General features: G+C 45.4%; 1 protein-coding gene across 9 annotated transcripts; it reads left to right on the forward strand.

Annotated features, from left to right (window-relative positions):
• The first annotated feature begins 1,157 nt into the window (after positions 1-1,157).
• On the forward strand, positions 1,158-24,334 carry LOC124044174 (sentrin-specific protease 7-like). 9 transcript variants are annotated; one of them, XM_046363679.1, is made up of 24 exons: positions 1,159-2,005; positions 3,572-3,733; positions 3,856-3,927; positions 4,152-4,267; positions 6,456-6,707; positions 6,932-7,014; positions 7,339-7,487; positions 7,636-8,029; positions 9,553-9,683; positions 12,379-12,510; positions 12,620-12,653; positions 12,884-13,108; positions 14,459-14,862; positions 14,992-15,122; positions 15,733-15,849; positions 16,022-16,141; positions 16,401-16,493; positions 16,567-16,784; positions 17,958-18,013; positions 18,120-18,163; positions 18,252-18,320; positions 18,402-18,552; positions 18,792-18,851; positions 24,144-24,334. In XM_046363679.1, the coding sequence occupies exons 2-24, from the start codon at positions 3,671-3,673 to the stop codon at positions 24,183-24,185; spliced, it is 3,156 nt and encodes a 1,051-aa protein (XP_046219635.1). In that variant the 5' UTR covers positions 1,159-2,005; positions 3,572-3,670; the 3' UTR covers positions 24,186-24,334. The 9 variants fall into 9 exon arrangements, 8 of the variants coding, with proteins under 8 accessions (XP_046219640.1, XP_046219635.1, XP_046219633.1 ...); XM_046363677.1 differs by lacking the exon at positions 24,144-24,334 and having other exon boundaries at positions 1,160-2,005; positions 18,792-20,972; XM_046363678.1 differs by lacking the exon at positions 24,144-24,334 and having other exon boundaries at positions 1,160-2,005; positions 3,572-3,718; positions 18,792-20,972.
• The last annotated feature ends 930 nt before the right edge of the window (positions 24,335-25,264 follow it).

The following is a 25,264-nucleotide window of genomic DNA, read 5'->3' on the forward strand; positions in this document are numbered from 1 at the left end:
CTTCCACAGATCCCATCATCCGCAAACAATGATCTCCAAATGTCAGGTCTCACCTGGGAGAATACATCATCAATCATAATGGAGAACAAAAAAGGACTAATGACACTTCCCTGGGAGGTACCATTATCTACCTCATAGCTTTCTGACATAGAGATCCTCACCCTCACTTTTATTGATTGCCCAAAAATAAAATCCTTTATCCAGTTAAAAACCCTTCCTACAACCCCCATGTTACTCAGCTTGATAAGTAGGCTTTCCTTCCATATCATATCATAAGCCTTCTATACATCAAAGAAAACGGCTCCCACCACCTCCTTATTTGCCTGTCTTCCGTTTGACTGACTCAAGGCACAGTACAGGATCTATCGTTCCCCTGCCTTTCCTGAAATCACTTTGATCTGGTGACATTAGTCCTCTACTCTCTAGAAAGTAACTCAGCCTTTCCATAATCATCCTCTCTATAGTTCACATACATGAGATGTCAACGCTATCGGCCAATCGCTTTAAGGACTAGTAGGGTCTTCCCAGGTCTCCATATTGACACCACTACCGCCTGCTTCTAACTTCCAGGCAGTTTCCCTCCCTGCCACACCTTATTGTAAAGGCCCAATACTTTCCAAATTGCAGTGTCACTGAGATGAGCCATCATGATGTAACACATCCCATCCTTCCCAGGAGATGTTACCCCAGCTTTAGCTAAGGCTCTCTTCATCTCAGCCAATGTAAAAGGGGCATTCAATGCATCCTCCACCATCTCTCTCTGATCATCCCCCATACCGCTCCCACAGGAGTGGTCCTGCCTATTTTTCCACAGGACCGGCGCAAATACATCCTCTTAATCATCCCCTTACCTCTCCCACAGGAGTGGTTCTACCTATGTTTCCACAGAACCGGCGTCAACACTCCCTCTTAGCTGTCCTAATGATCCTCCTTACTACTGCTTGTGCTTGTTTATACTGAATCAGGCGCTGGTAATTATGGCACCTTTTCAACATTCTGAAAGCCCTGTTCCTACAGTTCAATGCTTCTCTACACTCATCAGTCCACCAAGGAACTGAGTTACTCTTTCTCCCCCTTGTACCCATAGGAATCACCTGCCTTCATCTGAATTGAGATCAACCTGAGATGGCTCCTGTTCACTCAACTCCTCATCATCACTACTCTCCTCTGACAAGTCCTGCGAAGGCTCCACAGTCTTGGATTCATTTCCAAATAGGCTTTCTCCAACGACCCCATGGCGGAGTTTAAGCACAGATAGAACAATGAGACCGATATTTGGTTGGCGTTTCCACTTACTACCAAATATGGTGGTGAGAGGAAGCACAGTGGTTAGCAGTGGGGCAAGATAGATTTTGGCCGACATTCGGCTAATTTTGTAATCGATTAATCATTTGGTCTCAGTACAGTTTTCTGCTTCCAAAACTAGAATATGTTACCAACAGAGTGGACTACGTTTTTTAGACTTTACCCTTTGCCAATTTTTTTAAAGATTGCGTTGTTTGGATGGACTGCAAGGGCAAATTGAGTTATTGCACATGCGTACTTCACAGGGTAGGCGTTTCCCAACGGAAATATGCAAATATATGCTAGAACGCACCAATAGGCTCTCGCTAGCTCATGCTTGGCTCTGCCCACCTTGCTTATTCTGCCCACTCTGAATGAATTTTCTCCCATTGAAAATGACAGGCTGTGGTCTATCTTGGGTTAGTTATAAAAATCTTTGGTTTAAGTGCCTTCAAAAATATGCCATTATTATTTATCTCTATAGGCGCTAAAGCGGCTAGATCGTACACTTCCGGAAACACCAGGATGTTCTTCTGTCCAGGAAAAGCGTGAAAATATCTACAACCTGTGCGAACAACGCAACGTGTAGCTATTTAGGATTTTATAGGCGTTCCAGTTAATCAGCGAGATGATTTGGAGTGTATGGTAGCTGTTTACATTGCCCTTATCATCGCTCTTTGGTCACGTTTGTGTATGTTGCACTAACTCGCTGTATTATTGAGTAAGTATGAGAATCAGGAACAAAAGTTGATGTCTGCTAGTGAGCTAGCTAAATTAGCTAGCTTGCTGGCTAAAAAACAGGCAGGTTTTGCCAGGTTTTATTAGGTAGCGTGTCTGTGCATAGCTGGATAATATTGTAGAATGTCAAAGGTCACACACGAAGAGAAGCATTGCATGAGCAGTATTTAACTTCAGTGAAATGCAAATGATTAGCGACCTGAGGGCTAGTTAGAAATTGGTAGTAGCACAGCATGCAAATTCTGAAAATAAATGTGCACCAGCACCACGCGTGACAAAATGCTGCCATTCATGTGTCGCTATTACAAGCTTATAAACAATGGTTTTATTTTTCCTGGCAAAAGCATTAAGTTCAAAGTACAGAATAAAATAATAGCTCTTGCATGTACCTAATGATGCTACAGTCACCAATGTACACTATATCTACAAAGGTATGTGGACACCCCTTCAAATGCGTGGATTCCGCTATTTCAGCCACACAGATTGCTGACAGGCATATAAAATCGAGCACGCAGCTATGGAATCTCCATAGACAAACCTTGGCAATGGAATGGCCTTTCAACGTGGCACGTCGTAGGATGCCACCTTTCCAACCAGTCAGTTTGTCAAATTTCTGCCCTGCTAAAGCTGCCTCGGTCAACTGTAAATTGTCCTAGGTTGCAACACTCCCTACCGAGTTCCAAACTGCCTCAGGAAGCAAAGTCAGCACAATAACTGTTAGAAGGGAGCTTCATGAACTGGGTTTCCATGGCTGAGCAGCCTCACACAAGCCTAAGATCACCATGCGCAATGCCAAGCATCTGCTGAAGTGGTGTAAAGTTTGTAGCCATTGGACTCCGTAGCGGTGGAAATGCTACAGACTTCACCATTTGACAGTCCAACAGACAAATCTGGGTTTGGCGGATGCCAGGAGAACGCTACCTGCCCCAATGCATAATGCTAGTTTTGTGGAGGAGGAATAATGGTCTGGGGCTATTTTTCATGGTTCGGGCTAGGCCCCTTAGTTCCATTGAAGGGAAATATTAACGCTACAGCATACAATGACATTCTAGACGATTTTGTGCTTCCAACTTTGTGGCAACAGTTTGGAGAAGGCCCTTTCCTGTTTCAGCATGACAGTGCACAAAGCGAGGTCCATACAGAATTGGTTTGGCGAGAATGGTGTGGAAAAACTTGACTGGCCTGCACCGAGCCCTGACCTCAACCCCATCGAACACCTTTGGGGTGAATTGGAACGCCGTCTGCGAGCCAGACCTAATCGCCCAACATCAGTGCCCGACCTCACCAATGCTCTTGTGGCTGAATGGAAGCAAGTCCCCACAGCGCTGGTCCAACGTCTAGTGGAAAGTCTTCCCAGAAGAGTGGAGGCTGTTGTAGCAGCAAAGGGGGGGATCAACTCCATATTAATGCTAATGCTTTTGTAATGAGATGTTCAGCTAGCAGGTGTCCACATACCTTTGATCATGTAGTGTATGTGTGATTGTGCGCTTGTAAACTGACAGGTACGAAAGTGAATGTATACTGTACATATCATGTGTGTCTGCTGCAGAGCTTGTTGGCTGCGTCACCATCGCTGCCTGGATTGGACACAGGAGGCCCTGGAGAAGGGGTGGCCTGAGGTCAAGCCCTAAAGCACCAGAGCCTGGTCATGATGGACCATAAGAGAGCACTCACCATTTCACTGGCCGTTGACAAGGTGGATAACTCTCAAGTATGTCTGGCCTGCCTGGCTATATTAGTCCATTGGGATTCCTAGTCTTTTTCTCAGCCACTATGCAATTACTATAATGAACAACAGTGAGCATTTTAACAGTACCCCATTCTGCTTTTAAGATGGAAAGTCCACTAAAGATTCCCAAGATCCTTCTTTCTTCAGAGTTGAGATGTGGGAATGAAGAGTCACAGGTAAATGTTATTCTCTACAGGTCACCTTTCTCTTTCTTTTCTAACTTTTTTTTTATATACCCCTGTGGCCTCCCTATGAAGTGTACAACACACACATACACTCAAATATTAAACTGATAGAAAAGTAATTAAATGACAGATTGCGTATTTAACCTTGTTCCCTGAGGTTTTGTTATTGTGATCTGGGTAGTAGGTCAGTACCTCTACCTTCATTTCTCCAACAGATTCACTGGACCCAGATTGCTGGAAACGGAATCAAACTCCAAAGGTCTTGTCAGCAGAATGGATCCATCTCTTTGGATCATGGCCAAGCGGCTTTAGTCCAAGCAGCAATGAACTGGTGAGGAGCAGTATTTATGGAGCCACAGAGTTATGTTAGGAAGCAAACCTAATTAGTCTGGTTAGGTTAGACTTGTTGACGGTTCATAGATGATCTTGCTCCATAACACGGTCAGTTATTAAAGCTGCAATATGTCACTTTTTGGGCAACCTGACCAAATTCACATATAAATATGTTATAGATCTGTCATTCTCATTGAAATGAACTCTAAGAAGCAGTAGATTTGTTCTTTGTGCGCCATTTCTATGCTTCCTGTTCTGAAGTTTAGTTTTTGCGTCTTACTTTCGGTTTTGTACACCAGCTTCAAACAGCTGAAAATACAATATTTTTGGTTACGGAAAATATATTTCACATCGGTTTAGATGGTACAATGATTTTCTACACCATACTTGCTTGTTTTGTCACAAACTGAAATTAGAATTTTAGCAACCAGGAAATGGCGGAGCGATTTCTGCATAGTATATCTTTGAGACAGCCTTTGTCTTTATCTGAATTTATTCGGTCCATTTGTACGGTAAGGACGAATTAATCCAGTGTCATTGAGTGCAGTTTTCTGAACATTCACCAGATGGAGCTCTTTCCCTAAGCACTTTTCTCAGGTACAGTGCATTCAGAAAGTGTTCAAACCCCTTGACCTTTTCCACATTTTGTTATGTTACAGCCTTTTTATAAAATTGAGTAAATAGTCCCCCTCCCCTCGCCCATGTATACACAATACCCCATAATGACAAAGAAAAAACAGGTTTTTAGAAACTTTTGAAAATGTATTAAAAGTAAAAAAATAGAAATATCACATTTGCATAATTATTCAGACCCTTTACTCAGTACTTTGTTGAAGAACCTATGACAGCGATTACAGCTCGAGTTTTCTTGGGTATGACGCTACAAGCTTGGTACACCTGTATTTGAGGAGTTTCTCCCCTTCTTCTCTGCAGATCCTCTCAAGCTCTGTCAGGTTGGATGGGGAGCGTCGCTGCACAGCTATTTTCAGGTCACTCCAGAGATGTTTGATCAGGTTCAAGTCCGGGTTCTGCCTGTGCCACTCAAGGACATTTAGAAACTTGTCCCAAAACCACTAATGTGTTGTCTTGGCTGTGTGCTTAGGGTCGTTGTCCTGTTGGAAGGTGAACCTTTGCCCCCAGTCTTGGGTCCTGAGTGCTCTGGAGCAGGATCTCTTTGTACTTTGCTCTGTTCATCTTTCCCTCAATCCTCACTGGTCTCCCTGTTGCTGCCGTTGAAAAACATCCCCACAGCATGATGCTGCCACCACCATGATTCACCATTGGGATGGTGCCAGGTTTCCTTTCTCCTAGGCTGGGATGATACTCAGTCTAGGAGAAAGAGTTACATCCAGCTGTATCGAACCTTTGGGAAGAATTAAACTTGGTTAAGCTTCTCTAGTGTCCGTGAGTTATTTACTCTGAAAATTAGAACCTAACACAGGTGACTACCTCATGTCGCTGGTTGAGAGAATGCCAAGAGTGTGCAAAGCTGTCATCAAGGCAAAGGGTGGCTACTTTGAAGAATCTCAAATATAACATATATTTAGATTTGTGTAACACTTTTTTGGTTACTACATGATTCCATATGTGTTATATCATAGTGTTGATGTTTTCGCTATTATTCTACAATGTAGGACATAGTAAAAATAAAGAAACCCTGGAATGAGTAGGTGTGTAAACTTTTGACTGGTACTGTATGTAAATAAGGTCTTTTAATTTTTTTAAACATTGCAATCATTTCTAAAAACCTGTTTTCACTTTGTCGTTATGGGGTATTGTGTGTAGATTGATGCTACATGTTTTATTTAATCCATTTTAGAATAAGGTTGTAACGTAACAAAATGTGTAAAAGTTCAAGGCGTCTGTGTGCTTTCCGAATGCAGTGTACCTGACAGTGTGCCCCCACCTCTGATACTGTTGAGCTATAGCTGCAGCGACCGTGCTTATCTTTATCACTCACACACACTGCCTAGTCTTATCAACCCCATTCCATCTATCTGCCCCTCCCCCCTATAGTCTCACGTGTCATTTCCCTATTGGTTAACTTTAATAGAGATGACCCAGAATGGCCATCAAGATATTACATTTAAGTCCTTTAATAACAGATGCTTGTCAGATGGGGTCACGATGACACAAATGGGTCGTAGGGATCTAAAGGTTCTGACTGGTTCTGTTCCTTCCTTCAGCACGCAGCTCCAGTTGGTCCTCACGGACGTCCTGAAGACGGAACAGGGGCAGGCCTACCTAGACAGGAAGATGCGTGGCAAGATGACAGGAACTGGAGAGAAGAAGAGAGAGTCACCGATGGGGAGCGGGCAAAGGAGGGTGTCTCAGAGTAGCAGAGAGGGGAGGGAGGATTGTAGAGATTTTATAGCACACAGAAAGAGACCTCATGACCACCCCACTCCCACCTCGACCCCGACCCAAGAGGAGAGGAGGTAATGTTTGGTTAAATGTTGCTGAATTCAGCTTGGCTGTTGGAGAGGGGATGCTGCATGCAGATGCATTTCTGTAGATGATTACAGTGGAGTCTGTTAAGTGTAGGGAACATGTCTTCCTTTTTAGGATGCCAGTGAGCGATTTAAGAGTTCAAACACAGCACAAGGTCAGCATGCAGTGGAATAATTGTTTTTCTATGACTTTTTCTTTCTCTCTTGTTTAGGTCACACCACAGAGGGGGGTCAGAGGAAGACGAGGTGAAGGAACTTTTAATAGGAGAGGAAAACATCAAAGACGAGAGATGCAGTGAGTCCGCCATCACACACACACACACACTCCCCCTGCTACTGCGTTCCCTATCTCCCCCTCCCTGAGGGTTTTCCTTATTGGAAAACCCTTATTGGATCTGTAGGATTCCTGGCCTCAATCCTGCTGTAAAGTAACAAACTCTTTTACTTTTATAGAGCTGTAAAACAAAGACCTGCTGAATGTGCTTTTCATCTCTTGCTAACACACACAGGCAAAGTTGATTTAATTCTATGTTACGGTCATTTGTTTTCCCATATCTGCTGCACTACTTTCTGGAGAGTAGTAACATGTTTATAGTTTCACCGTCTCTCTCCTCTGCAGACAGTAGTGTGTCAGGGAGGCACAGTTCACGGGAACCCCTGGAGGAGGTGACCTTTACTGAGGGGAACATGCACCAGGAAAAGCCTTACCCACAATCCACCAGGACTAGGAATGCAGATTCAGGTTCAAGCGAATCCACACATGTTGAGGTAGAGTCTTCGGGTAGAAGTTACTTAAATACTGACATTAAAGTTGACTGACTTTAAGGCTGAAGCTAAGAACCTGCAAGCTGCTAACCAAACTATTAGACAACCTGCCCTGAGGCTAAATTAACACCCTATCTCTCTTTGTTTCTAGAGGGAGAGTTGGAGGAGGGAGTCTGGGCTCTACAGGAATGGACAGGTGAAGGATGGAGGGATGAATGATGGAGTGGCAGAGGGCTTGACCACAGACGCCTCCAGGAGCTCCAGAGGGAGCGTGCTGCGCCTCTCCAGGGAGGCCAGAGGCGGGGAAGGACTGCCCCCCAAACAGCTGTGTCTGGGGGGGACAGGGGGCATAGACACTAATGTAGCATCCATAGAAGTAGAGGTGGACCTCTCAAACTTTGACGGGACCCCAATGGTAGTCACTGTGGGGGAAGACAGGGAAGTTGCCAGCTCCTCTAACCCCAGCTGTGGAGGGGTTAAGGAGAGGAGAGGAACCCTGTCCTCCAGCCAGGATAGGACGCCCAAACTCAGTCCTGTTGAACCCAGTGAGTATAGAGCTACGTATAGGCTTATCATATTGTACACTGCATATCTGCACTCCTGGTGTGTCTAGCTTTGTGTGTGTGTGTGTGTGTGTGTGTGTGTGTGTGTGTGTGTGTGTGTGTGTGTGTGTGTGTGTGTGTGTGTGTGTGTGTGTGTGTGTGTGTGTGTGTGTGTGTGTGTGTGTGTGTGTGTGTGTGTGTGTGTGTGTGTGTGTGTGTGTGTGTGTTTCATTGAGAGTCAGGAGAAACACGCACACACACACACACACAGATCCCCACCCTTCCCTCCTCCTGGAATAGCGTCATCATAATATAGTCTATTTCTCTGCCTACGGGCACCGACCCTAACATGCTGACCATGCCGCTCACGTTGCAAAATAAATGTACACATACAAGTTATTCAATCATTGCACCCACACTGCTCGCGAGCGTCTGCGTAGCCTGGCGCTAAAATAGAACGCACCTTAAAGTTGGTTGCCGACCATGTAGTCCAAAGAAGAAGGTTAGATAAATTGCCATAAATGTTTAATGCTTATCGACCTGTCCCCAAATGAATATAGTTGGTTCAGATTTTTTAAACCTGCGTGTCCTGATGGTGTCTGGTGTGGGTGGACAATATCAACATGCGAGTTGTCTGGTCAGCATGTAACTCTGAACCAACTATATTCATTTGGGGACAGGTCGAAAAGCATTAAACATTTATGGCAATTTATCCAGCTAGCTTGCTGTTTCTAGCAAATTTGTTGTGGAATATAAACATTAGGTTGTTATTTTACCTGAAATGCACAAGGTCCTCTACTCCGACAACTAATCCATAGATAAAATGGTAAATCGAGTTTACTAGAAACAATCTCTCCTCCTTCAGCCTTCTTCTTCTTGGGACCTTATAACTTTAAGGTGCGTTACCACCACCAACTGAACTGGAGTGTGGACATCAGTTTCTTTCAATCACCCACGTGGGTATATGCTTCTAAAAACCAATGAGGAGATGGGAGAGGCGAGACCTGCAGCGCGTCATAAATAGAACCAAGTTCTATTTTAGCGCCAGGCTGCGCAGACACTTGCGAGCAGTGTGGTTGCAGTGATTGAATAACATGTATGTGTACATTTATTTTGCAAAGCTCGAGCCCGCGACGCGAGCGGAGTGGTCAGCATGTCAGCCGCCTCACACACAAGCACACATACTGTCTGTCTGTAACACGGACCGCTGGGTCTGTGCTTGTGACTGTCTGTGTCAGTATGCCCAGTGTGTGTTGCGTGCGTTTCTGTGTCTCTGCCAATATTGCCTTTTTAATGTTTTCATTTGTTTGTGTACAGTACATGTCTGTATGTGTCTGAAATAGCACAGGCTGTGCCTTACAACACTGGCATTGCTATGGTTACTGCCCCCCCCAACATAGCAGGATTACTGCTGTCTGCATCTTTCCTTCACAGTGCATTACACTACGGTCATCGTGTGAGAGAGATTATAATTAGGCTGATATATACAGTATTCCACTGCAACGTGTTTAATGTGTGTGTTCTAGTCGTTCTCTCCAGTGATGAGGAGGTAGTCACCCCGTCCCACAGTTCAGTCCTTTGGCCACAGACTAGTGAGTGTGAGTCCCAGAGAAACCATGCTCAGGAAGACAACGTGGTGGAAGAGACGGACTTTCAGGTGGGCAAAAACAACTTCTACACATGACATCATAAAGGACAGAATAGGGGGATCTTGCAATGTGATGCAGCAAAGAGATCAATCGAATTCTACTGAAACAATGGAAAATCCATGGCAATGCCACTCAGATGTCCCCGAGTACACCAGAGTGGCATACCCCTACTACAACCAACTTTAAGGTGCGTTCTATTTGAGCGCCAGGCTACGCAGACGCTCGCGAGAAGTGTGGGTGCAATGATTGAATAACATGTATGTGTACATTTATTTTGCAACGTGAGCGTGGGGGAAAGATTAAGAATGTCCTCATTGCCCCCATCAACATGAACCTAGGCTACATTTAGGCTATTGCTTATATGTGCATTTCACACTATTTTGGGGTAAAAATCTGTGTATAATGCTTGTATGGAGGTAAACCCCAATACATGTTCTGTTATCATCACCAATCAACTGCATTACACTTAAAAACATCTTCAAGTACCACCACCAATTTCTATATGGCTAGCTATGCTACCAGCTTATATGAACAGGAGTTACGATATAGCAGACATTTTTCTAACCCGGAAAAAAAAAAATCCCAAATATTATGCAGCAAACAGCCAAATATATCCAAATCAGATTTTAGTAATCACCTGTTAGAACACATAAATCATGACATATTTGACAAATATCCACTTTGCACCAATGACGTTCTTTCCCCCACGGTCTGCGTTCCATTGATCTCTTTACTGCATGTATGGATGACATCACAAAGGGCAAGAACAAGTGAACTCACAATGGATGATGTTGCAAAGGGCAGAACAGGGGGAGCTCACAATGGATGACGTCACAAAGGGCAGAACAGGGGGAGCTCACAATGGATGACGTCACAAAGGGCAGAACAGGGGGAGCTCACAATGGATGACGTCACAAAGGGCAGAACAGGGGGAGCTCACAATGGATGACGTCACAAAGGGCAGAACAGGGGGAGCTCACAATGAATGATGTCACAAAGGGCAGAACAGGGGGAGCTCACAATGGATGACGTCACAAAGGGCAGAGCAGGGGGAGCTCACACTGAATGATGTCACAAAGGGCAGAACAGGGGGAGCTCACAATGGATGACGTCACAAAGGGCAGAACAGGGGGAGCTCACAATGGATGACATCACAAAGGGCAGAACAGGGGGAGCTCACAATGGATGACGTCACAAAGGGCAGAACAGGGGGACCTCACAATGGATGACGTCACAAAGGGCAGAACAGTGGGAGCTCACAAGAGATGACATCACAAAGGGCAGAACAGGGGGAGCTCACAATGGATGACATCACAAAGGGCAGAACAGGGGGATCTCACAATGGATGACGTCACAAAGGGCAGAACAGGTGAGCTCACAATAGATGACATCACAAAGGGCAGAACAGGGGGAGCTCACAATGGATGACGTCACAAAGGGCAGAACAGGTGGAGCTCACAATGGATGACATCACAAAGGGCAGAACAGGGGGAGCTCACAATGGATGACATCACAAAGGGCAGAACAGGGGGAGCTCACAATGGATGACGTCACAAAGGGCAGAACAGGGGAGCTCACAATAGATGACATCACAAAGGGCAGAACAGGGGGAGCTCACAATGGATGACATCACAAAGAGAACATCACAATGGATGGTCACAAAGGGCAGAACAGGTGGAGCTCACAATGGATGACATCACAAAGGGCAGAACAGGGGAGCTCACAATGGATGACATCACAAAGGGCAGAACAGGGGGAGCTCACAATGGATGACGTCACAAAGGGCAGAACAGGTGGAGCTCACAATGGATGACATCACACAGGGCAGAACAGGTGAGCTCACAATAGATGACATCACAAAGGGCAGAACAGGTGAGCTCACAATAGATGACATCACAAAGGCCAGAACAGGGGGATCTCACAATGGATGACATCACAAAGGGCAGAACAGGTGAGCTCACAATAGATGACATCACAAAGGGCAGAACAGGTGAGCTCACAATAGATGACATCACAAAGGGCAGAACAGGTGAGCTCACAATAGATGACATCACAAAGGCCAGAACAGGGGGATCTCACAATGGATGACATCACAAAGGGCAGAACAGGGGGAGCTCACAATGGATGACATCACACAGGGCAGAACAGGTGAGCTCACAATAGATGACATCACAAAGGGTTGGGAACTGGGCAGATTCTGTGACATCACAAAGGGCTTGACCTGGCCTGGATGATATCACAAAGAAAAGCACAGAGGGATGGGATGTCACAAAGGGCTGCTCACAGAGGGATCTGGGTAGAGGCAGGTGGGGGGAAAAGGGACAGTGTTTCATGATTAGACCGGCCCTAGGAGGAAGAACCACCATCTGCTGCCTGTCAGGCTTTATAGGCCAGAGTGGGGATACTGTAGCTCCCACGTACTGCAGTCAGCCAAAACACAGGAGGACAAGCCAAATGCCTTGCGCTGCACTACATACAGGTGAACACACATAATTTAAACCTATAATTTAAACCTATAAGTCTCTCACACGAACCCCTTCTATGCCTCATTGCTTATCCGGATTCTAAAGTGTCCTCGTTATCAGAAAGCATGTTTGTTGTGTGCTTGCATGCATGCACACGTGTGTTTGTGTGTGTCATTCATCAATATGTGTGTGTGTTGCTCATCAATGTGTGTGTTATTCATCTGTGTGTGTGTTCCAGGTGATGCCTGTGGTGGTGACAGGGTTTGGGGTGGCCAGTTTCCCCAGCACTGAGGACTCTGAGGGTATTGTCCTACCCTTCTCTGCCCTGCACTGTGGGGGGGTCAGAGGGGAGTCCAGTGGAAACCTCATGGTAAGGTTCTGCACACTGCTCCAACTGGAGAATGTGTGCAGTACATTCTAGAATAGGCATGCAATGCAGTGGTTATGTGACATGGGGCCCTTTCTTTCGTCCTTTGCAGATCACAAACCACAGAATCATCATACCAATTAAAGGTAACCAGCACCCCTGGACATTGCTTGTGTTCTCACCACACCATTGACCATACAGTCCTGGTACTCTATTTAAAATTGAATCATTAATCGTTTTCAATTATTACTTGGTTCAACCTGAACTTGACCGTGTGCGGTCGCTAGCCCATCTGTGCCCTGTCTGTGACCCAGGGCAGGCGGTGGTGTGGGGTGGTGGCCTAGATTGTTGACCCCTCTGTCGCCTTTCCCCTCAGGCCAGATAGATGTGATGGTGACTGTGGAGCGCTGTCAGCTGTGGAAGTACAGCATCTGGGACAGGGAGGAGCTACAGGAGAGAGGGCTGGGGTGTGAGGTCAAGGGAGAGATGGGGCAGCCTCCCCCCGCCCTCCTCCTCCTCTACGTGTCAGACGCCCAGGCAGTCGCTGTTCAAGAAGACCTGAGGGAGCTGTCAATCAAACAGGCCTTAGAACCACCCACTGGTGAGAGCCTGCCTTTGGAACCAAATTGTGTGTTAGTGTTGCACTGTACCAAAACTTTTTCGATAGTAGAACATGAAAAAAATGGTCCGGTACGAGAATCGTCAGTCACAATGTGTCTCACATCATCTACTGATTGAGAAAGGATCAAGCGTGTCAGCGTAGCCCATGTCCCCTGATAATGCACAGTGCATGTTCCCCTCTCATACTGACTATAGTCTGTCCTGAGGAACCACTGGGAGTCTGGACTGTATCGTGTTATCTCCTCTCTCATACAGACTCTAGTCTGTCCTGAGGAACCACTGGGAGTCTGGACTGTATCGTGTTATCTCCTCTCTCATACTGACTCTAGTCTGTCCTGAGGAACCACTGGGAGTCTGGACTGTATCGTGTTATCTCCTCTCTCATACTGACTCTAGTCTGTCCTGAGGAACCACTGGGAGTCTGGACTGTATCATGTTATCTCCTCTCTCATACTGACTCTAGTCTGTCCTGAGGAACCACTGGGAGTCTGGACTGTATCATGTTATCTCCTTTCTCATACTTATTCTAGTCTGTCCTGAGGAACCACTGGGAGTCTGGACTGTATCATGTTATCTCCTCTCTCATACTGACTCTAGTCTGGACTGTATCATGTTATCTCCTCTCTCACGCTGCACAGAAGTTAACACACTTGAGTAATGCAACACAGCATGTAGAAATGTTGAAACTGTTCACCAAACAATGTCCATTAAAGGCTAGAACACTTGCAGGAAGATACTGCTAGCATTCAGCTTTATAGGCTAACTTTTGTTGCGAACTAGCAGCGGAAGCTAATGTCAGTTCACTACCCTAGAACCATAACGCAAAATATGCTGATTTCAAAGCTGATTGTCGCCAAAGACCATATTCAATGTCAGAAACGTTGTTCATTCACATCTTTCCTGTCTCTCTCACTGTGTGTGTGAGTGACATCATTAGCTCTTAGAGACAAAGAAGACATTGCTTCGTCTATGCAAATGTTGTTGATCAGTAGAGTAAAATAAGTCCATTCAATGATGACCATTTATGTTATGTGCTGAGATTGATTGTATAGTTGATTCATTAATGCATACATGGCTGAATATGAAAAATGGACGTCAAACATTTCAAGTGTGATATTGAAGTCTACAGATCGTCTGGAATAAGTGCCCTTCTAAAATGTCAGCTTCTTTTTTGCAGTGTTGTTGTTTTGGTATCGTGATACTAAACCTGGTATCAAAGTAAAAATTCTGGTCTTGTGACAACACTAGTATGTGGGTAGGTGGGTGTTTGCTCAAGTGGGTGTATGCCCATGTGCTATTCGTGTGTGTGTGTGTGTGTGTGCGCTCATAGGCCAGGCCAGTCCCTTCCTCCTGCTGACTCTGCATGCCCCTCTGGAGGGGGTGGAAGGCGCTCTACTTCGCTCCATCCTCGACATCATCTGTCTCAACAACGTCGACGCTGCAGGTCTCTGGGGGAACGCTCCCATCAACGAGGACCTCCACAGTCCCCTCCTGTCATTGGATGACAGTCTGGCGCTGATCGGTAGAACCGGACTAGACCACCAGCTGCTCTCCCTACTGGGACAGAACAATGCCGAGCCTGTCACAGAACCCGACCAAGACAGAGACACACCTGGGCCAAATCTGGACACTGTGGAGGGAGAGTCACAGACACCACCGGAGACAGAGGTACAGGCAGAGCAACAGACAGAGGAGGAGGAGCAGAGGGAAGCAGAGAGCGTACCCCTCGCTGAGGTTGGTAGTACTGTGTGGGTGTGGAGACGGATGTCATCAAGCTCAACCATAACAAACCCTAAGCTCTACATGATCAAATGAACAACATGTAACCTATTACACTTCCTCTGTCTTTTGTCCCCCCTCCAGGAGAGTCCAGTCCAGCCCAGACCCATGTACACAGTGTGTCACAGCAGAACCAGAGGATCCTACTCTGTGTTCCTGGGCCCGAAGCCAGGCTCCAACTGGACCCGATACAAGCACCAGGGCCCCACACGCAGGCAAGCTACACAACTCCCATGATTTGTTGATTCTTTGAAACAGGTGGGTAAGTGCAGGGCTTGAACGAAAGCCTGCACACCATATTGGTCTACAGGACCAGAGATAGAGATCCTTGCTGTAGAGTAGTGGTTCCCAAACTGTGTGGTCGGCAGGGCAGGCGCAGAAAATAATCAAATAATAATAAGGAACTTAGTCCGGCATTAAACTTACTCTTGAAAGTTGTAATGTAGAATGCACAAGGTGCAATTTCTAAATTGGGTAGTGCATCATCAGTTCCTCTTGTCATGTTAGTCATTGCATAGCTTAGAAAGCTATTTATAACTTGTCTAGATCAACTAGCACATCAGCTAACATTTTTTATCACATGGATACACATTAGACATGACAAAATGTGTGAAATTGTAGGAAATAAGCTTTAAATCTGCAAAATTCTCTCCACCAACAAGAGGGGTGTGACCAGTTTGTGTCATGAACAGTGCCTGTGCCCATAGAAATAGATGCGGGGGAGTGGGGGCCGGAGTGAAAACGTTTGGGAACCCCTGATGTAGACAATCGTTAGTGTAGATATGTGGTTTCACTCTTAGTTATGTTCTTTCTGATCCTTCTCAGGTTGATCCAGTTTCCTCCACCGCCTTCCAAAGGAGGGATCGCCGTGACAACAGAAGATCTGGAGTGCCTTGACAACGGCCAGTTTCTGAATGATGTCATTATCGACTTCTACCTCAAGTGAGTGACATCGTCTGTTCGGTGCATGGAGGACAGTTTCAACAACATGGAGGACAGTTTCAACAACATGGAGGACAGTTTCAACAACATGGAGGACAGTTTCAACAACATGGAGGACAGTTTCAACAACATGGAGGACAGTTTCAACCTGTGCATTTCTCTGTCCCAACAGGTATCTGCTTCTGGAGAGGGTTCCGCAGGATGTGGCTGATCGCGCTCACGTCTTCAGCAGCTTCTTCTACAAGCAGCTCACTCGCCGAGACAATGCCAGTGAGGACAGTACCAGCGTCTCGTAAGTGTGTGTGTGTCTATTTTAGTTGATCAATTATGGATTTGTATATTGTGTGTTTTTGTTTGTATGTGTGTGTCTCTTGACGTGTGTGTGTGTGTGTGTGTGTGTGTGTGTGTGTGTGTGTGTGTGTGTGTGTGTGTGTGTGTGTGTGTGTGTGTGTGTGTGTGTGTGTGTGTGTGTGTGTGTGTGTGTGTGTGTGTGTGTGTGTGTGTGTGTGTGTGTGTGTGTGTGTGTGTGTGTGTGTGTTGTCTGTCCCCAGAGCACAGCGGAGGCGGCATCAGCGGGTGAAGACATGGACACGACATGTGGACATCTTCCAGAAAGACTTCCTGTTTGTGCCTGTCAATCAGGAGTGAGTGACACACACACACACACATCAATAAATAAACTGTGTGGCTCATAGTGCTTTCTTCCTTATATAACAGAGCCCACTGGTACCTGGTGGTGATCTGCTTCCCTGGCCTGGAGGAGCCTCAGTGTGAGGGGGGGAGCAGCCCAGCCTCGCTGAGGGGAACAGGGGGAGAGAAGCCAGACGAGGCCCAGGCTGAAGAGGAGGCCTCTGGGTCCAAAAAGCTAAATGGCATCAGTGAAGTCACCCCTGAATCAATTAGCACTGACAACCAGGACAAACTGACAGTTACAGGTATGTGTGTCTGTAGTCCTCTCATCCTGTCTCTCAGGATTTTACATGTTTTTATGACAAACTGACAGTTACAGGTATGTGTGTCTGTAGTCCTCTCATCCTGTCTCAGGATTTTACATGTCTTTATGTCAAACTGACAGTTACAGGTATGTGTGTCTGTAGTCCTCTCATCCTGTCTCTCAGGATTTTACATGTTTTTATGACAAACTGACAGTTACAGGTATGTGTGTCTGTAGTCCTCTCATCCTGTCTCTCAGGATTTTACATGTCTTTATGTCAAACTGACAGTTACAGGTATGTGTGTCTGTAGTCCTCTCATCCTGTCTCTCAGGATTTTACATGTTTTTATGACAAACTGACAGTTACAGGTATGTGTGTCTGTAGTCCTCTCATCCTGTCTCTCAGGATTTTACATGTCTTTATGACAAACTGACAGTTACAGGTATGTGCGTCTGTAGTCCTCTCATCCTGTCTCTCAGGATTTTACATGTCTTTATGTCAAACTGACAGTTACAGGTATGTGCGTCTGTAGTCCTCTCATCCTGTCTCTCAGGATTTTACATGTCTTTATGTCAAACTGACAGTTACAGGTATGTGTGTCTGTAGTCCTCTCATCCTGTCTCAGGATTTTACATGTCTTTATGTCAAACTGACAGTTACAGGGATGTGTGTCTGTAGTCCTCTCATCCTGTCTCTCAGGATTTTACATGTTTTTATGACAAACTGACAGTTACAGGTATGTGCGTCTGTAGTCCTCTCATCCTGTCTCAGGATTTTACATGTCTTTATGTCAAACTGACATAATAGTCAAACATTAGTGAACATGTGCGTAGGTTTAGGAATATAACTCTAATATATGTTTTAGATAAATACGCAGGGTGGAAAACTAGGGCTGTAGTCTGTGGGTAGGATGGAGTCAGAACCGTGAGGGGAGAGCTGCTCAGAACTCCAGTCACAGGCAGAAACACAGAATGAGGCTGGAACTCAAGAGGCTTTCATCTACAGGGTTTTTTATGATGCATTCTTTATATCACTGTGCTGCAATAACATCCACAATAACAATAGCAACAACTACAATAGGAACAGGGTTTCTGTTATGAAATACTAGTGCTGAAGTCCTGGGATTTAGCAGGAGGAGGATAATTGCTGATCCTGCTGCTGTTTTCTCTCTAGTTTCAAATGTTGTGGTACAGAGTGAATCAGTACTCCAGCCACCTCCTGGTCCTCTGGTAAGACATCTCTCTCTTTAGGAATCTCTGTTTCTTCTCACATTCAGTTGTTTTCCTTCTCTCTCACTCTGTTGTCTTTCTTACATTCTGTCCTTCTTCTCGCTAGGACTGCACTGAGAAGACCTGTCACAGAGAGACCATCTGTAAACGGTGAGTGGATGACCACACACACACACTAAGAAGGTGTGTTCTAGAGATCTTAACTAGATGTTTATATGCACATCTCTTCTCTCCGTAGACCCTGTATTCTCATCATGAACTCCCTCAAGTTTTCCCTCCATGAGCGCGTCTTCAAACTCTTACGGGAGTGAGTCTACTGTTGAATGGAATGTTGTGCGTGTGTGTGTGTGTGTGTTCCCTTAATGTACCAGCTATCTCTGTGTGCCAGGTACCTGCAGTCGGAGTGGGAGCTGCGTCGGGGCTCTGTGCGCGAGTTCAGTTCTGAGCAGATGCGAGGCTCCCACTGTAAGGTCCCCCTACAGGACAACAGCAGCGACTGCGGACTCTACCTGCTGCAGTACGTGGAGAGCTTCCTGCAGGTAACTGTACGCATGGAAGAAGAACATGCATAGGAATTCACACGCTCCCACCTGTAACCAGCCTGGTATTAAACTCTTGTCATGTCTGATCAACTCAAGACCCCGTTAACCAAAGGAACTTAAGCTTGTGTCTTCAGGTCTCAGACAAGGTTGCTCACGTGTTTCTCTTATGAGACCATACTCACCAAACACATACGCTGACATACACCTACATAACTTTTCCATCTTTCTCCCTTTAGGACCCTGTGGTGCACTTTGAACTCCCCCTGTGCCTAGAACGCTGGTTCCCACGGCAACAGGTGAGGAGGAAACGAGACGAGATCAGGGACCTGGTGCTACACCTGTACAGACACCAGAGGGGCACGGTGGGTAGTATAGGAAATATGGGAAATGTAGTCAGCTAGGGCATGGTGGGTAATATTATGGCTGTGACCATATCAGTATCGCAATATTTTTTCCATGGCAAAAATGAAAACACGAAGCAGACCAAACACTTTGGTCCTTTAAAAGCCTGCTGTATGTAAAATATTGTGTGCTATAGCTTGGAAAATAAATAAATGTGACTCTGGGTGACAACATGAGGATGTTTGTTTCCAACATTAGGACTGTTTTCCTGAAGAAGTTAAATCTGCTTTGTGTTTTGTTTCTTTGACATGATACTAACGAGTGTCGCGGTACTGATATTATCTTGGCCCTAGGTAGTATAGGAAACGTGGGAAATGTAGTCGGGCACAAGTGGGTAGTATAGGAACCATGGGAAATGTAGTCGGGCACAAGTGGGTAGTATAGGAACCATGGGAAATGTAGTCGGGCACAAGTGGGTAGTATAGGAACCATGGGAAATGTAGTCAGGCACAAGTGGGTAGTATAGGAACCATGGGAAATGTAGTCGGGCACAAGTGGGTAGTATAGGAACCATGGGAAATGTAGTCGGGCACAAGTGGGTAGTATAGGAACCATGGGAAATGTAGTCGGGCACAAGTGGGTAGTATAGGAACCATGGGAAATGTAGTCGGGCACAAGTGGGTAGTATAGGAACCATGGGAAATGTAGTCAGGCACAAGTGGGTAGTATAGGAAACGTGGGAAATGTAGTCGGGCACGGTATGCACCTTGGCTGCATTCCAAACACTTAACAGACACCCCCTCAGCCCTCAAATTAAGTGGACACTTCTGATGACGGGTCATGACGTCTGGCAGGGCAAGGGAGGAAGGAATGAATTTTAAATGGAGCGCCCTTGCCCGGAGGTTGGTCACTCGTTTGTCCCACAACAATTGTGTTTTCAGCCACCAGTGGCTTGTGGGTGCTTTATATGAGCTACAGTCAATTCTGATTTTATGTCGTCTTATATTAACTATGTAATTATTAATATATGTCTACTGTATGATAGCTAGCAATCTAATTAGCTAACTAAGGTTAGCCTGCCAAGCTGGAACTTCTGAACTTTTTATTTCTACAATTTCCAAAAACGAACCAAACAAAAACATCATTACTTTTATGAGATGTGTTTCTAACTTATTTACATTCATTTTTACTCACACTTGTATGTTGACTTCTCCATATTGACGTTGAGGTTTTAAGTTTTGGCTGAGTTTTCTTAGCGGAAGTGCAATAATCGCAAATTGAATTATGGGGCATTACAGGCCCGAAGTGAACATAATTGTACTTGCAAACTCAATTAAAAACAAGGGCTGATGGGGCTTACGTTTTGAACTTCCCTTGTTTGGCTAATCGTTTGGAGCGAAGGCCAAGATGGTGACGGGGATTCCCCCGAGGGCATAAGACAAGAGTAAGTGGAGGAAGGTGTTTCTTTTGTGAGTTTGAAACGCAGCCCTTGAGATTCTGCTCATGCTGAGCAACCAGTACATTTACATTTCAGCCTGATATATTCAAATATTATTTAAGCTTTTGTAGTTGTAGCACTGGCCAGCTGGCCACCATTCAAAGTACATGCAGATGTCTCATGTCAACCTGTAAATTGTCACTAACGTCAAAGGCTGTTGCATTAATGATTTAAATCTCTCCGGGGATGAATATGAAGGACTTCCTGCAGCAGCTCTAGAGTGTGTCTTTCGGTGCTTGTTTTAAGCAGAGGCATTAAAAGGGCCTTCCACTGAAATTCAACAGTTTAAACAGGTTCTTCTTGACTTTTTCAGTGTAACATCTCTTTAGAAAGTCTGTCCCCTCTGCACCTTATAGATGGGCCCTACATCCCACCACTATAGCCTCGTTTAAGATCAGACTGAACAGTCTCGCATTTATTATTTCACCTGTTTTACTATTTATTTGTTCCCTAGGTGATTTTATTGTAACTTATGTCAGTTAGATTTTTACATGTGGATTTTGTTTCTAAAATGTACATATTGATGAATGTGTTTTGAGTATAAAATGTAATAAATACATTTGTAGTCTGAATTACAGCAATTCATTTTCTGTTCATTTAACGTCGATTTTCTGAAATTTTCCGACATTTTGCGTCGCCACTGTTCGTCCACACCCAGCTGGGGGTCCACTGCGCTTGGCTGATGTACCCTCAGGGTAGAACCTCCACATACGCACATACACACATGGATGCCGAGAGACCTAAGATTTCTGTGGAATGCTGGGGGTAGGGATTTTGTAGAATTTAGGAAAGAGACTGGCTTGTCCAGAAAGAACCCCTAGCCATAAGCAGTTGTTGGTCTGATTTATGCGGTGGGTGTATGGGGTATGATACTTCAACATTTTGCAAGATCGCCTGCTGTCTTGTAAGATGGTTACACAACCTCCTGGTTTGTCTGAGATCACGCTCACATTTTAACAACACTTCAGCCCGAACTGGACAGACTGAGGCCAGGGTGGACAGACTGAGGCCAGGGTGGACAGATATAAATCTCCAGGAATAGTATTGTTGCTTGCCGGGAGGTGAATGGCGATTCCAGGTCAAAGGTTAGCAATCTCAGTTTTTTTAGTGCTACTGTAGTGTTTGTGTCAGTAAGGGAATATAAGAGGAAAACCTGATTGGAAGAATGATTAGACATTGAGTTCTAAGTTCTACATGGGTTCCAATCACCCCCATTCACTGGGAGGTCCCTTGGTCCTTATGCAGATAGACTTCCTCAAGATTCTTATGAATTATGACCTCACTGTCTATTTTGGTGGTACCATCCCAGATTGTTGTTGACATGAGGCTGTCCAGACACCAGGCAAGGTCTCATTGTCTCTCTGAGATGGTGAAAGGCTCTATTTGGTTAAATCTCTGTTAGAGTTTAAACCAGTGTGGGGAAAAGCTCCTGTTGATAGTCCCAGGCAGCTCTAGAGTGGGTGAACCAGATAAGAACCACAATGTTGCAAACCTCTGTTAGAACGATAAAGAACAACAAACATTAACCAATCAGAAAGAGTTAACATTCTACACTAATTTGATTAAATTATGCTTTTGTTATTCCTTTCTAGTTTTAGTCAGTTTAGCAACAGTGGCAAGGTCATTGTATGGGGTAACCGGTCTCATACACAACAGATGTGTAGCACGTAACTCAGTGATCCATGGCAGTCATTTTGTGCCAAAACACTGTCCACATGCCAGCTATCAATGCAGGATGCTGGATGCTTCTCAATTGCTGCCCAGATAGTTGTCCTACTATGATCTCAGGTTACAGGGTAAAGAGCTCAGGGAATTACAGAGTGTATGGGGCTATGCAGGGCATTACAGAGTGAGTGGGGTTATGCAGGGTATTACAGGGTGAGTGGGGCTATGCAGGACATTACAGAGTGAGTGGGGCTATGCAGGGCATTACAGAGTGAGTGGGGCTATGGGGCAGGGACATTACAGAGTGAGTGGGGCTATGCAGGGCATTACAGGGTGAGTGGGGCTATGCGGGGCATTACAGGGTGAGTGGGGCTATGCAGGGCTAGTGGGGCTATGCAGGGCATTACAGGGTGAGTGGGGCTATGCAGGGCATTACAGGGTGAGTGGGGCTATGCAGGGCATTACAGGGTGAGTGGGGCTATGCAGGGCATTACAGAGTGAGTGGGGCTATGCAGGGCATTACAGAGTGAGTCACCACTCCATGCACAATGGTCCTGGCTCTAGCTAATTGTTTGGCCCACAGCCTGGGACACAATCGGAGACTATTTAGGCCCCTGAGGTGACCTGATAAGATCAGATGGGTAGCAATATAAAATATCTCCACTTTGCTCTCTGATTGGCTAGATGGAATTGCTGCCAAGTTGGCAATGGAGGTTCCAAAACAATTGCATTACAACTAACGAGCTTATCTATGGTGAACAAATCCTCCCCAAAACCAAAGTTTTCTATATACGTTACACAGGTGATGGCCTAGTAGGTTACTGTTGTACAACAGAGTGGTTGCGTGCAACAGTAAGTGCTACAGTAAGTTGATTAGCTGAAGTTAATTTGCCTGTCCACCCACTGGGCAGCAGGTAGCCTAGCGGTTAAGAGTATTGGGCCAGCAACCGAAAGGTCGCTAGTTTGAATCCCCAAGGTGAAAAATGATCAGGGCAGTTAAGCCCCAAATACAACTGCTCCCTGGGTGCTGATGATGTTGATTAATTAAGGCAGCACCCTCTCCCCCTGCAACTCTCTGATTCAGAGGGGTTGGGTTTAAATGCGAAAGACACATTTCGGTTGAATGCATTCAGTTGTACAACTGACTAGGTATCCCTTTCCCATTATTAAGCTGAATTGAGGATCATTGACCTACATTTTCTGTTATGTAACTGTTAAAGCCCCCCTGTATTTTTAAAAACTTTTGTCCAAAATGCCTAGTCTGATCCTGTGGGCTTTAGGAAACAAATTTGAAGATATTTATATACACAGCCATGATTGGCTGATGGACTAGAGCCCACCCCCTTACCCAGATAAACGGTCATTGGTCTATTATGATCAGATCAGATTGTGACATCATGATCTGGTCCAAAAATTCCATCCCACCTGACCAGGCAGAAATTCCAGCCATTTTTTAGTTCTTCCACAAAAAGTGCATTATCATAATCTTCCAAATTTAATAGTGTAGAAATACTGCGAAATCTAGTTTTAAATTGCAGTGCCCCTTGTAACCCTGAACCGCCCTTGCTGTCCCTGCCTGGCCGGTTCCCCTCTCTCCACTGGGATTCTCTGCCTCTAACCCTATTACGGGCTGAGTCACTGGCTTACTGGTGCTCTTCCATGCCGTCCCTAGGAGGGGTGCGTCACTTGAGTGGGTTGAGTCACTGACGTGGTCTCCCTGTCTGGGTTGGCGCTCCCCCTTGGGTTGTGCCTTGGCAGAGATCTTTGAGGGCTATACTTGGCCTTGTCTCAAGATGGTAAGTTGGTGGTTGAAGATATCCCTCTTGTGGTGTGGGGGCTCTGCTTTGGCAAGGTGGGTGGGGTTATATCCTGCCTGTTTGGCCCTGTCCGGGGGTATCATCGGATGGGCCACAGTCTCTCCAGACCCCTCCTGTCTCAGGCTCCAGTTTTTATGCTGCGGTAGTTTATGTGTTGGGGGCTAGGGTCAGTCTGTTATATCTGGAGTATTTCTCCTGTCTTATCCGTTGTCCTGTGTGAATTTAAGTATGCTCTCTAATTCTCTCTTTTTTTCTCTCTCTCGGAGGACCTGAGCCCTAGGACCATGTCCCAGGACGACCTGGCATGATGACTACTTGCTGGAGTGCTACCCGTCCCAGACCTGTTGTTTTCAACTCTCTAGAGACCGCAGGAGAGGTAGATACTCTCAATGATTGGCTATGAAAAGCCAACTGATGTTTACTCCTGAGGTGATGACCTGTTGCACCCTCGACAACTACTGTGATTATTATTTGACCCTGCTGGTCATTCATGAACGTTTGAACATCTTGGCCATGTTCTCTTATAATCTCCATCCGGCACAGTCAGAAGAGGACTGGCCACCCCACATAGCCTGGTTCCTCTCTAGGTCTGGTTCCTTTCTTCCTAGGTTTTGGCTTTTCTAGGGAGTTTTTCTTAGCCACCGTGCTTCTACACCTGCATTGCTTGCTGTTTGAGGTTTTAGGCTGGGTTTCTGTACAGCACTTTGAGACATCAGCTGATGTACGAAGGCTATATAAATGAATTTGATTTGATTTGATTTTGAGATCCTCTGCCGAGCAATAGCTCGAGACTTCCTTGGATATCGTGCACCAGCTGTTACTTACAAAAATACATAGTCCTCTACCCCTTGTCTTAACAGACGTCGCTCTTCTATCCTGCCGGTACACACAGTATTGTGTGTAGATTGATGAGGATTTCTTTTTTTCATTCATTTTAGAAGAAGGCTGTAACGTAACAATGTGGAAAAAGTCAAGGTGTCTGAATACTTTCCAAATGCACTTCATGTATAGCATGAAGCCATGGCATCTATGGGTCAAAGGTTGACAGTGCGATGCTAATCTAATTTCTCATTTCTGTGTGTGTGTACCCAGGTTGTGTATTTATAACATATGTGGTAATACTGGGACCTGAATTGTTTGACTTTATCTGAGGTGAGGCTCCCTAAATTCAGACAGCACCTATTTTGCCCCGATGATTTTTATTTAACTAGGCAAGTCAGTTAAGAACACATTGTTATTTACAATGATGGCCTACCAGAAGGCAAAAGGCCTCCTTCGGGGGTTGGGATAAAATAATATAGGACAAAACACACATCACAACAAGAGAGACACCTCAACACTACATAAAGACCTAAGACAACAACATAGCATGGGAGCAAAACATGAC

This window comes from Oncorhynchus gorbuscha, linkage group LG09 (genome assembly GCF_021184085.1).
Source record: "Oncorhynchus gorbuscha isolate QuinsamMale2020 ecotype Even-year linkage group LG09, OgorEven_v1.0, whole genome shotgun sequence".
NCBI classification, from domain to species: Eukaryota; Metazoa; Chordata; class Actinopteri; order Salmoniformes; family Salmonidae; genus Oncorhynchus; species Oncorhynchus gorbuscha.

Bases quoted from the DNA above. Each gene is read 5' to 3' on its own strand.
- LOC124044174 (XM_046363677.1), top strand. From the start codon at position 3,671: ATGATGGACCATAAGAGAGCACTCACCATTTCACTGGCCGTTGACAAG. The intron at 8,030-9,552 runs GTGAGTATAGAG...TGTGTGTTCTAG, and splicing joins ACTCAGTCCTGTTGAACCCA to TCGTTCTCTCCAGTGATGAG. The intron at 18,164-18,251 runs GTGAGTGGATGA...TTCTCTCCGTAG, and splicing joins AGAGAGACCATCTGTAAACG to ACCCTGTATTCTCATCATGA.